Source organism: Sinohyriopsis cumingii, chromosome 13 (genome assembly GCF_028554795.1).
Source record: "Sinohyriopsis cumingii isolate HCF-2022 chromosome 13, ASM2855479v2, whole genome shotgun sequence".
Taxonomy (NCBI): Eukaryota; Metazoa; Mollusca; class Bivalvia; order Unionida; family Unionidae; genus Sinohyriopsis; species Sinohyriopsis cumingii.
The window spans coordinates 40,639,365-40,652,436 of NC_142973.1; the positions used below are offsets into that span (position 1 = coordinate 40,639,365).

Consider the following 13,072-nt stretch of genomic DNA (forward strand, 5'->3'; position numbering starts at 1 on the left):
ACCTAAATGTTGAGAGGATCATTTTATTTAATGAAGTCATCTATGAACTTTCATTCATCATTATGTTCTATATTACCCATAATGCTTAGAATATGCTTCTTATGACGACACTCTTCTGTTAACTTTCCTGAATTAAAAATAACACTTAAAATCGAAGTAAATAATTTCCACTGCATACTTTTTTCCGTTGCGTTTAAACTTTGTACAATCAAAACATTCGGTAATGAACATTATTTCACGAGTGATCATTTCCATTTGCATAGGGCGATTGCTTACTTTCAAAAATGCGCAGATGTTTAATACATTTATTAGTGTCAGTTTTGAAAATTAATTTTATTCTGTTTTCCATTTTGCAATGCAAACAGATGTGAATGCATCTGTTGATTAAAAACTTCTTTTGATTTTTTAAATTTAAAAAAATTAAAATTTAAATGATAATTTCCATCGCGTATATGATTTAAATTGCGTTCCTTTATTCCATTTTGTATTTTATTTATATTGCATTCCATTTTTCGATAGCGTACTTTAGTCTTACCATTAAAATGGGCTTTTTCCGGTCTGACTACAGCGCCACCGTGTTTATTTCTAGAAATGACGTGAAGCACGAAGTTAAGCAACCCTACGAAGTTATGAATGGCAAAGATGTCATAAGATCGTTGCAGGTATAATTTAAACGTTTTAGTTTTTTAACTACCTGCTAATGTTGATCTGATATTTTGAACAGATCCTAAGCAATGTCTGATAGAATTAACTTAATATGTCTGGTACTAAGCCGACAATTTATTCTTGTTCGATGTGAGCCGTGCCCTCTTGGAACATTTTAACTTCCTTTTCTTTTAAAAAAAAATGACCTTTTATTATGTTGTTTATGAATTTGATTATTAATTATTACCACGTAAGGGGTTGTCATGGATTAATGGGGAAGTATGATTGATTGTGCCGTATAAACGGCTCGTTTTGTGAAATGCGTCATTTGACTAGAGTCCACAAATCAAGGCTGAGGCCGTTTACAAGATTGGTATACAACCACTTTAAGGTTAGCATACCTGACGTAACACGACGTGTCGGGCTAATAACACATTATTATTTTACTCCCAAAACCATGACACGGTCGTGTTTCGAAAACTGCGATTTTTGTTCAGTACTGTAATCTTGGAAAAAATAAGCACCCCCCCCAAAAAAATCCCCAACACTTCACTTCAGTATCCTCGACCTGCCATGAGCCCTTAACGTGAATTGTAATGCAATGTTATATTATAATACTGCATGAAACTATTAAAATTGCAATAGGACACGTTCAACTATATCTGCTTATTTTATTAAAAGCTGAAATTTTTTATCAGCTCTCCAAATTCTTGCCAGCTATCATTTTTTTATATGTGTTTCAAAGTTTCTCTACTTCTGGAAGTAATGTCAGTGGCTCGTGCCCCTGAAATAAATGCCATGTGACCTAAGTTTGGAATGTGACAGCTAGGCAAAGATGTATTAAGTAATTGTTTATGTTATCACTGTGCAGTTAATATACTATACACACAACAATTGGGTATATAGTCACTGCAGTCTCAAACTGACAATAACCTGACAGTCATGTATGTAGTCACTTTGTACTAATAGGTACATGACCATTGGGTATATAGTCACTTTGTACAAATAGGTATGCAAACGTTCGGTATATAATCACTTTGCACAAATAGGTACATGACAGTCTTGTCGAGTTTAAATTTGGCCCCACTGCATCATTATTATAGGAGTTGTGTATCCATTTCAAATTTATTCTTTGCAGACTAGTTCAAAGTAGGGCATATATGTTTTACAAATACCGTTTTGCATTGTTTAGGTTTTTTTTAAAACCCTTTTTTTAAATTTTGGAATAAACTTCTTTCTTTCTGTAACATGTTATGTTCATTTTATTGCATTAGAGGCTGTGTTTAATTTATTTGCTCTGTAATAGCATAAGGAAAAAAAGTCCTTTCATAAATGACAGCAAATTTTGTGCATTGATACAGCAGTTTTATGAACCGCATGGCAGACAACTTGCAGATAGCCTTTTATTTATACACAAATAATGTAGGCACACATTACTGCTGGGCTATCTTTTTTGTCGTATTCTTCTACCAAAAACTTCTTTCTAAGCCTTGTAGGTCAGTTGGGGACTTAAAGCAGGAGATCCATTGAATCAGAGTCTATTCTCAGAGCACATTAAAGAACCATAGAAATCTATATGAAAACAAGTAGAATAATATCCCGGATTTCTGTGTATCCTTTACATTTCTCTGGGGTGACTCTGAACAACATAACTAATGTGTTGCTCAACACTATAACAGCAAATCAGTTCATAGGTTATCAGTGCATAGAAGTCTTGCATTGATTAAAAATATCAGTAGACTTAATGATTAGACAACTTGCTAAACTTCCGTTTTAAACAAAAACTTAATCCCCCAAGATTTCTACAAATAAAACCAATAACAACTTGATAAAATCATTGTAGACACTCATCGTATTCATTTCCATGTGACTGTGATTACTAATAAACAAAACAGTAAGTGTCTTAATGACAGTGTTTTGAGTGCTGCCATATTTATTGTGACGACAGAGGTCAGAGGGACCTAAATAGTGCAGTTGATTGTGACAGCAAAATGTAATGATAATATAGTTTGATCCAGTTGTTAATAATGTTCAGTTATGTGTGTATTACAAGTTTGTTATAATTAGCATTGTGCCAGCTACTTATTTCAGCAAATCACATATGTGAATGGATGTTTTTTGACATGATATAAACTTGGAAAGTAGGTGGATTGAAGGAAATACGAAATTATTGTTAATGGGATTATGCTGGTGGTCAGTGTAACCTTTTGATTGATCTGTATTTAATTTAAATTCATTTACACTATTTTAGAGTTATATTTTTCAAGAGCCCACCAAAACAAAAACGAATGCACATTGAGTGATTTCTGTACATGTGCAGTAATCAAGTGGCACCAGTAAATAACATTTTCACAATCATATTTTTCACACCAATTTTATCCCTGTGCTGTGTGTAATGTGTCAGTTTAAGGTTTATAATGTATTTGTAAGATATATCTTCATAGGACATCCCTAGAAATTCAGGTAACACATCTATATATTACAAGTCGTGTATATAGTTTTGGTGCATTATTTACTTGACAATTGGGTACACCTAAATGGTTACATACCCAACTTCATGTATACAAACTTCATCAAAATGGCTATATACTGTCGGTCGGGTTTCTTAAAATGACAGTTATGTATACAGCCTCAGCCAATTAATTTTTGCATCTGTAATATATTTCATTTCTTTCACAGACATGATAACTGCAATAAAACACTTATAAATAATGATGGCAAAAATATCAAAGAAAACATGTTTTAAAAACATTTTTATCTTTTAAACTTTCAGTAGAATTATATCTTAAGATGCAGTAAATTTTTAAAAGATTTTTCTCTTTGATATTTTATAACAGAGATTTGTTTCCCCGTATATTAAAACATTTCTGTAAAAAATTTCATTCTGTATAGTTTTTCAATAGATTCATTTTTCATCATGTTTTTGCATTACCTTTGTCGTTAAAAACATTGTTGTAGGTTTCCTGCTAATCAGAGGGTATAGAAAACCAACATGTGAACAGGTAACACTCACACCAGCCAGGGACACACACTTTTAGCAAATATTGCATTAGCTAAAGTGGATATTTCCACCTTTCATTTGAGTTGTGGTATTATTTGAATTTTATTTTGTCAAATGTTTCTTAAGCAGCACTTACTGTCACTGTCATCAAAAGGTATTGACGTAGTTGATGGACACCAGGATCTCAAAACAAGTATATGATGTTGCGAGAAACAGGGCACACAAATCAAGGATGGGTATGAAGTTAGGACAGTGAATGATAAATTCCCATAACTTGCAGTTTGCATAAATGGTAAAGAGTCTAGCTTAGAGCTCATGTATGTACCGGTAATACTATCCTGTGGGACAGTTTAAACTGCAAAATTGTCATAGAAACAACTAAACGAGGTCAGGTGTAAGCAACCACCATTTCGCATATTATTTGTCTGACAATAAGATAGGATAATGTGTTAAGTCCTTTGAAGACAGCTGTCAGGGAGCCTATGAAATGAATAGGTAAAGTTCACAGAGTGGAAAAAACAGAGAATGTTTAAGCCATCTGCATTAAAGATTATTGACAAATTTGCGGACAGCAGCAGCATTTCATTGAAGTAGGATTTAACTCCATAAATTTAATGCAAATCATGGTTATTTCAGTTCTTGGAACAGTGTAGTGCACATGTGATTCGTTTCTGAAAGTGATTCAGGAAGCAATAAACTATCTGCAAATCACGCAGAGCCCAGCATAAATAAATGTCAGAACTGTTGGTGAATGGAGTTTTACTTTGCAGTTTAACACTTTCCACACACTGCAACAGTGTTCAAAGAAAATATTTTTCAGGTACAGGCCCTAGGCTGGTGACTTAAAAAAATTACTTAAACTGAAATTCCACAAGCCTAGACTCCAATTTCCACATGCTCATTGTTTCCTCTTTTTCAGTATTGTCACATAATGTTGCAGTAGCTACAATTTGAATATCAATTCAATAGCATTCAAAGTGGTTTGAAGGTATTACAAGTGTCATTAGTGTTCATCACTATGCTCACTAGGGATTGGATGGTCCTTGTGTTCAAACTTCTCTGCTGGATTCTCAGAGTAAATCCTGGTCAGAACCATGTTGATGTATGTCATTGTGTTATTTGCAGTATGTGCAAAGAATTAAAAACCCCTTGTCTTGTTTTTCATCATTTTTGTCGCTGATGTGCTTCACACAGTAAAATTCCCTCAATGAACAGAACGATCATGCTTTGCATTCTATACATGGAGTAAAATTTGACTTCAAAATAAATTTTGCCACTGTTCACAACTTCTCAAAAATATAATACATATGACTTAGACTTTCTTATTCAAGACAATATCATGTAATATTATTCTTGTACACAGCATCTAGGATCTCTTAATGGATTGTTCCACTTCCTGATCCTACCTATTATTATTATTACCTATTACCTACCTGATCCTACCAAATTTGCACAGTGGGCTCACCCACTGCAGCCTTCAAACATATCTCGCTGGTTACTTTTAGCCAATTGAGTATTATGTGCAATTGTGGTTTATACATGAACACTTTTGCTTTTATTTACTGCTATTTAAACTGCCCAGGGGATAGTTTTACATCAGCTGTAATCATGACAGTTTACCATTTATACATGTGATGGGCATATACTGAAAGTGGTGTTTTTTGTTTGTATTTTTTAATAATTTTTTATATTGTTTTCTTTAAACAACCATGTCCAGAAGTATGGGAGTACAAAATCGTATTTTCAGCATGACACGCCATGCTTCAGTTTGATTAAAATCAGATCTCAATTTCACATAGTCACAGTGGTATCAAATTTAGATCACAGGGACTTGTATTGTTGCTTACAGTTGAACTGTCAGTCATACATATAGTATTAAATAGTACACTATATATATATGACTGACAGTTAAATTGTAAGCAACGATACGAGCCCCTGCGATTTAGATTGTGACGTGTCAGGTACATCAGCATCGTGAAAATACATTTACACATTTCATCAGCGCAATCAAAGTTTTCTCAGGCAAATTAATTTTTTTTTAACAAGCCCAGCAGACACCTCACTTGGAATACAGGATTGGTCCAATCTAAAATTAGAGGGGCCCCTGGCATTGGACTATTGGATATTTTTTAGCATTGTGCAAGTAACATATAATGTCATACTGGAGTGTACAACAGGAAAATCACCTGTATATAACATACTTGACATGGTGAACATTCAGATTATTTCTCTTTATTATTCATTGTCTTAATCTTTTTAAAATACTGTTAATTGACCCAGATTATTTTAGCCATGAAATAGATTGACTGAAAGACAATATGCTTCCGTTTGCATGGTTGATTTGTATTAATAAAGTGTTGACCCCTGTACTGGGCAGAGCCATTTATTACTCCTATATTATTTGTAAAGCCCTCATTAAACATGAAAATAATATGTTCCCCTCTTCCCCCTTTTCCCCAATGAAATGGTCTGCCCGAAATGAGACGTACATGTATATTCATTTTTTTATAGATACAGAACAAACATATAATGTGGTCAGACTGAATCAGATACAGTTCTGACAATGGTAACATTATGGTCATCAAGAACAACTCAATTCTGACCAGGATTTGCTCAGAGAATCCAGCAGGTGAAGTTTCAACAACAGTATCTTCAGTCTCTAGTGAGTGCAAAAATGAACACTAATGACACTTGAAATACCTTCGTATCTCTTATTGAACTTCTGAGAGCTGCAAAGACTGCATCTAATTAGGCATTTATTTTGCCATCCAATGGATTTGAAAGACAGAAATTTGGTGTATGTTTTTTTTTGTAATGTCTGTGTGGTTGTTAAATACATAAGTATTTGCACATTATGTATCTGATGATATTTTACAATGCTAAGCGTGTTTCTTTTTTTTGTTGTCTTTGTACGTGAATTAAATGCTTTGAAGGAAACAGACAAGATTGTTTCTTTTATTCAGATTTAAATTTTCAATCATATTCTATAGACTTGTATGAAAAGATAGCTTTTTAGTAATAAGGCGACATCCCCCTTGGGACCTCAAAAATACACTGAGTCTTTAAAACCCAACACTGTCTGGAAATATGGCAGGTATGTGTCCAACTGTCTGGTATATAGTCTTTTTGAGGCATCTGACTACCAGGTAAATAATTCCCCAAAATGACTAGATACACGACAAGTTATATTTGATAGAAGTGCTACATCTCAGACGTGTTACCAAGAATCAATGGGGATGTGCTATGGAGATGTATTCGATCAATGTATTATAAACGTTAAATTGGTATAATACACACATACATTCACTCAGAGCACGCAAATGTTCTTTTTATTGTATACTCAAACATTATTCTTCCTAAGCATAATAGCCTGAAGTAGCTGAATTTTTACTATATATCTTGGGTTTAGGACACATTTTTGTCTAACTATGCAGCATATGAATGAGATAACTTTTTAGGCTTGGGTTTATGAGACATGTTTATATTTTCAGAATCTCATCACCATGGACATGGTAAGGCAGTTACGCCGACATCCCAGCATGCGTCATGCACACATTGCTGGACCAGTCCTTGGGGAAGATCAGCGACAACCGAAACATGAGCGAGTTAATGTTGATGGTGATATTATCAGGTTTGTATTGACAGGGCTGTCAGGGACTTTGCTTCCCAATCAAATATGTGTGAAATTCTCAAGTGACACACTGCTTCTCACTGTAATGCATACATGTGGCGTGCCTCATTTTCCCCCTTTTCTTGGTTTGGTCAGCCATGGGGCCAATCTGCAGAATAGCTAGAATAGGTAAGTCTTAAAGAAAGAGGAAGGATGCCATTGTAACTAACAGTTAATCTTTATCAGTACAATTATACTATAAAAAGGATTCCCCTCCCCCATACCAAAGACTTGGCAATCAGCATTAAGAGGTTAGTGTTAGGACTGGTGTCAGGATAATGTGACTGGGTGGGACATCATGCTACATGTCTGCGGCGTGATGCACCAGTGCTAGACATCACTATAAATTGCCAGACTGCAGACGTCGTAGCAATATGACTGAAAAATTGTTAAAGCTACATTAAAAATCCAAATCACATACACATACCCTCCCCCCGGCTACTCTGTTACCATGTTCTATTGAGTGTGCATGTAGGCAACTCTGATTGATTGGCAAGTAAGTGATGCCGTATTTTATTGTAACAATGTTAAAAAATGTTAAAATTAGGTTGGTGATGGCCCAAATATAAATGATGAGTGTAATTAAGGCTTGCTCTGAGTTTGATTTGGACAATATTGTTAAATCATCAATATCCAATAATAATAATAATGATAATAATATTTAAATACACATGATTTCTCAAATTCACTACAGTATCATTGACATTTTAAAGAGCGCTGAAAAGTATTTTGGTTCTTAAAAATGAGTCATCAAAATCTGTTTTCCTTTATCAGGAAACAGACTTTGGATGAAAATGACACTGATACTAATAAAAGGATAAAACAAAGGATAAAGCAACAAATACAACAATAGGCAAAAGTTCCATTTGTATGGTGAAAGTCAAAGTAAACTGGAATACATACCAGTCAGAAAGTTTTAGTACCTAAAGCTTATATGAATTCAATCTATTGACAGTTAAATATGCAGCCTCAAGTTACATGATTTCAGGTACCGTACATATACCAGTTATCTTTTCTATAGAGCCCTTTATATCACACCCTTATTTCTCAGGGTCATCTCTTAAGACATTTAACACTTTACTAATTACATATTTATTTTGCATTTGGTTTTTATTTGGTGGGGGGAGTGCACATGTGCTGCTTGGTTTCATTCCTTCTTTAATGTTTAATGTTTGTAATTCACGTTCATATATATGGTACAGCATAATGCCAGGTGTTGACTTGTGATAAATTCTTTTGGTGGGAATGGAGATGCTATTCTGTTTGCAGAGAAACACAACATTCCAGGTGATCATTCATGGGAATGAAACTAAGAATTCAATCCTGATATTGTTAAAATTACGAGCATGTGCTTCTCATTTTCCTTTTTATCCTTTTGAAAATGAGGAACTTCCAAGTTTATGCCAGGGACTCTAAGAAATTGGCTGGGGACTCCAACAGTTTCATAAGTTAAGACTCCAAAAATCCTCATCCCGAAAATTCAGTTGAGAACCCTATATTGGGTTCATAATGTGCAAGTTTTGATTAGACTTTAAGAGATTTATGTAAAAATTATTGTGAAGATGACATGATGTAGAAATCATCTGAAGAAAGGATGTATAATTATATTTTCCCTAACAGGTTATAAGAAAGGAATAGGACATGAGAGATAGTTAAATGAACAGGAATAAAAAATTCTTTATATAAAAAAGTTAAGAAGACAGTGAGAATTTAAATGAAATTAAAGAATATGGTAATAGGTATTGTAAACACAATTTATTAATTATCATTGACTTGAGCTTGAAAGTAATGATTTTCAGCTGGCTAAGCTAATTGACTCCCATTTATCACACCCTACCCCATTTTCTAATCATAAACCCCCAGTTTTCTGGAGACTGATGGTCCCAGTACAGAAAGATACAGAGAACTCTGAATATGGTTTGAAAATCTCATGAAAGATTGGCACTTTAAATGATGTTTTGGAAGCATGTCAAAAGCCTAGGTCATCTAGTTAAAGAGATGTTCAGATTTATTAAATAACCATCATTTTTGCTTTCACTGGACAACTTTGAGTCCCTTTTCTTCTACTTTTGCACCCAAATTATAAACTCCTGTCACCCCAACCATTCTTAAATGTGAATTATCTCTGTCTGTCATTTGATTTTGCCTAAATGCTGATTTTCAGTGCCCAACAAAGAAAACAATTTTGACTTGGATGTCATTTTTTCTTGCTCAGTCACATTATTATGAGTACTTAGTATAGGCATAGATACAGATTCAGGGCTGGACTACTATAGTGAAGTGACTTCACTTACCTGACAGAGGAGGATGCCGAGTTTGGAAAATATGGGAAAGTGAGTGTTTTGGTTAGAATTTGGAAGGTTGAAAACAGTAAACAGTCATTTTACTAAGTCTTTGAGGCAAATAATATAAAAACAAAAAGTACTCATTTAACTTTATCACAGTATTAAAATTTTATAAACTGACTTTGTTTCAGCAAAGATTGCTATTTTCTCCAAGAGAGAGTAACCTAGAAAATGGGTTACAACATATTATGGTACATGCTCTGTGCCCATTTTATGAATTAACCTTGATTACCTTTGCTAGTATTGGTCTATAAATTCCACTTAGTAATTATTTGTTGTTATTTAGGCTTTAAATGTGGACAGTTTCAGTCACTTCATCACGTTTTATGTGTATATTCATTGAGAATATTGTTGATTTAATGATACATGTATAGTGAGATGATCATTAAGTTGACCAAAAATCTTGTCAGGTCCAACAAAAAGCATAAAATATAATGTGTAAATACTTTTGCATTGACCTGAAAACAAAAGAGAGATATGAGTTGATATTGTTCTTGAATACATAAGTTTTTTTGACCAAAAATTGGATTGGGGTATGGGGCACAAAGTAGTCTCAAGAAGAGACAAAGCCATTCTTGTCATATTTGCGTGAATGAAGCCACCAGGGTAACTGTTTTGCCCGAATCACCAAAATGATCTTGCTGAGACTTGCTTACTGCCAGAGGCATATCACATCAAATTGTGCGTAAAAGTTTGTTTCATTGAGCATAGCTTATTATCAAACATTGGGAGTAGAACATCTTCTTTATTGCTTTGCTGTTAATTCCTTCTGATTGGAAGGAGATTACATAAATAAATTACATTGAAAAGGTTAATACAGAACTTGAAACATTTTTAGTACCCTTCATCAAGAGTCATTATGACAAAAAAATGTGAGAAGTATGTATTAAAATTAATTATATTTTTTGAATTAAAATTAAAAAGGTTTTTACAAATGCTGAGGACAAGCTTAAAAGTGGCTTGGGCAAGATCATATTGCAAGGGGAAGGAGGTAGAGGGCCATGTGGTCTCAAGCACTCAACTGATCACTGCCATCTCGCCTCTCTCCACATGTGTTCGAGCCTCTCGCTTGGACAGTGTGTGCATGTGAGAAAGCTTGCCAGTACTGTGGGCGGGTAGTTCTTACCAGGTTTTTCCTGGTTTCTTTTTCCACCAGATATACTGGCCACCATGTATAGCCTATCGTGTGCTGAAAAATGGCATTAAAGCCCAAAAAACAACAAGAAGTTCAGAAGGTACTTGGACATTAGCAAATTCATGAGAAAGAGAGGTCTTGCAAAGTTCTTATTGCTTTTTGTGCTGTAAGTTTTATACACTGATCTTGTCACAGTACATGTATCAGCGCCATTATTTCACATTTCTATGTACCATTTTCTTCAAATACATAGATTGCAGCAGCTCCTTTTGTCTGTCAGTCCTCATTTTAGATTATATAGTCAGATTTTGTCATTTCTCCTTCAAATATATTCCTTGATCACATTAATGTGAGGGATATAAGCCAGCTACCCCCCCCCAATCCATCCCTACTATAAAGAGGTAAATTCATATTTTCTGTCTCTTATGTAGACAAAGGGCAATAACTCTTGCATATTACTTCCCTTTGCCAGCACTAGCTGTCATTTTGAAGCTTCTCATCTGTACGACAGCATCATACAAGACAGGTTTAACTAAAATGACAAGATAAAACAGCAACAAAAAATCTATGAATTAATGATGCAGCATGTTAATAAGTTGCTTTAAAAAAAACACCCATTAATAACTGGCTGAGCAAGCAATAGGCGGTATGCACAAAACTGAATAACAAGCTGCATCAACAATATCGTGTTGTACCATGGTGGTCTAATAATTAAGTTAGAGAAAGTGAAAAATGTCACCAGATATTTGCAAAATTAAAAAATATTTACCACTTGTTTAAGAATGAACATTAATTCAGATAAATCCCAAATCATATCTGGATGGTTTGAATTTAAAACAAATTAAGCTTGGATTGACTGTATTTGTATGCTGTTGTATGGAAATGAAGCTTATAAATCAGACACATCTGGTGTTGTCAAGGGGAAGTAATGGGCAATATGAGCTAACAGAAGATGAATTTACATCTTTTTAGTAAGGCTGGATTTGGAAGGTAGCAGGTTTATATCTGTAATGTTATTGTGATTGTGTATTTTCCGAATTAGATTCTGACTATATATGGATGGTTATTTCTTGGAGCAACTGAAATTATCCTGTACATTTCATATAAATTCAAATTGAGTATTTAGTTAGTAAAACAGAAAGTTTTGTAAATGTTCATAATAGTTATGTGAAGATTTTTAGTGACAGTCCCAACAGTTATTTTTAAAAAATGTGTTTCATGCAAAAATTGGTTTATGGTGTGGTTTGATGTTGTACAGTACAGCAACACAAATAGGTTATTTAGTGCAGAGGCAGTTGGAGAAAAGTACTTTGCCCAAGGTCACACCTATGGTAGCTGATCTAATGTTAGGTTTTAAACCTGCACCCTTTCAGCTCATCTGGCATATACTAACTTTGCCACCATAACTCTGCTTGAAGAAAGATTATACAACTACACAGACTTGATAGAGATCATTGTGATGGATCTGCAGCTGTCAGAGTACAAAAATATGGAATATATGAGTACAGAGCATGAGAGCTCATACCTTTATTGAGAAAGAAACCTCCAGGTTGTAATCAAGATTTCATAACAATGTAATTAAATCAGATCTCCACTGTCCTACTTGAAGATCTGACAGTGACACCTTAAGGGGTTATGTTCTTGTGACCTACATTGTTAACATAATTGCCAATTTGATAGCCAATCTGATGGGTCTTATTTTTTCATGTTTGGGAGACAGCAGTATAGGTAAAGAGCATCATTTGGTTCATGTTCAGATTTCTGAAATCTGCATTTCCATCGGCTAATTCACATAGGATTTTAATCAGGTTGGACTTTATAATATAATATTGCTCTAATATAATATTGTTTTTTTTTTGTTGTCCCTTTATATTGAACAATGTTATTTTGTTTGCTTTGATCATGATTAGAAGATAACATTCAGAATTAAATAATTTACATTTAATTAATTTAAATTATATTGTTTTGTGTTATTAAATATTAAAGTGACCAGTGAATTTATAAAAAGAAAGAAAAGCATATTTTAGATGAAACCAATCACATCTTTTACATTGTTACATTGATTTTACATCAAGGAGCCACACTGGTTTAGAGGTTAGCATGCCAGACTAGCCACTTAAGGGTTACTGGTTTGAATCTTATATTTGATTGGCTCAGATTGGCTACCACACGATACCTTGGGCAGGCACTTTACTTTTTTCCACTGTCTTGCTTGTTTTGCACCATGAAGCACCAAACTGAGCCTTTATGCAGCAAATCTTCAGAAAACCAAAGGT

General features: G+C 34.1%; 1 protein-coding gene across 2 annotated transcripts in view; it reads left to right on the forward strand.

Moving 5' to 3' along the window:
* Positions 1–558: 558 nt before the first annotated feature.
* LOC149785268 (SPRY domain-containing protein 3-like) overlaps positions 559–13,072 on the forward strand; it is a 31,039-nt gene continuing 18,525 nt past the window's right edge. The window contains exons 1-3 of one of the 2 annotated variants that reach the window (XM_089979137.1): positions 559–662; positions 6,158–6,308; positions 7,138–7,277. In XM_089979137.1, coding sequence (XP_089835263.1) covers positions 7,150–7,277 — 128 coding nt within the window. In that variant the 5' untranslated portion in view covers positions 559–662; positions 6,158–6,308; positions 7,138–7,149. The remainder of the gene's footprint in view (positions 663–6,157; positions 6,309–7,137; positions 7,278–13,072) is intronic. The other variant, XM_089979136.1, reaches the window with a different exon arrangement.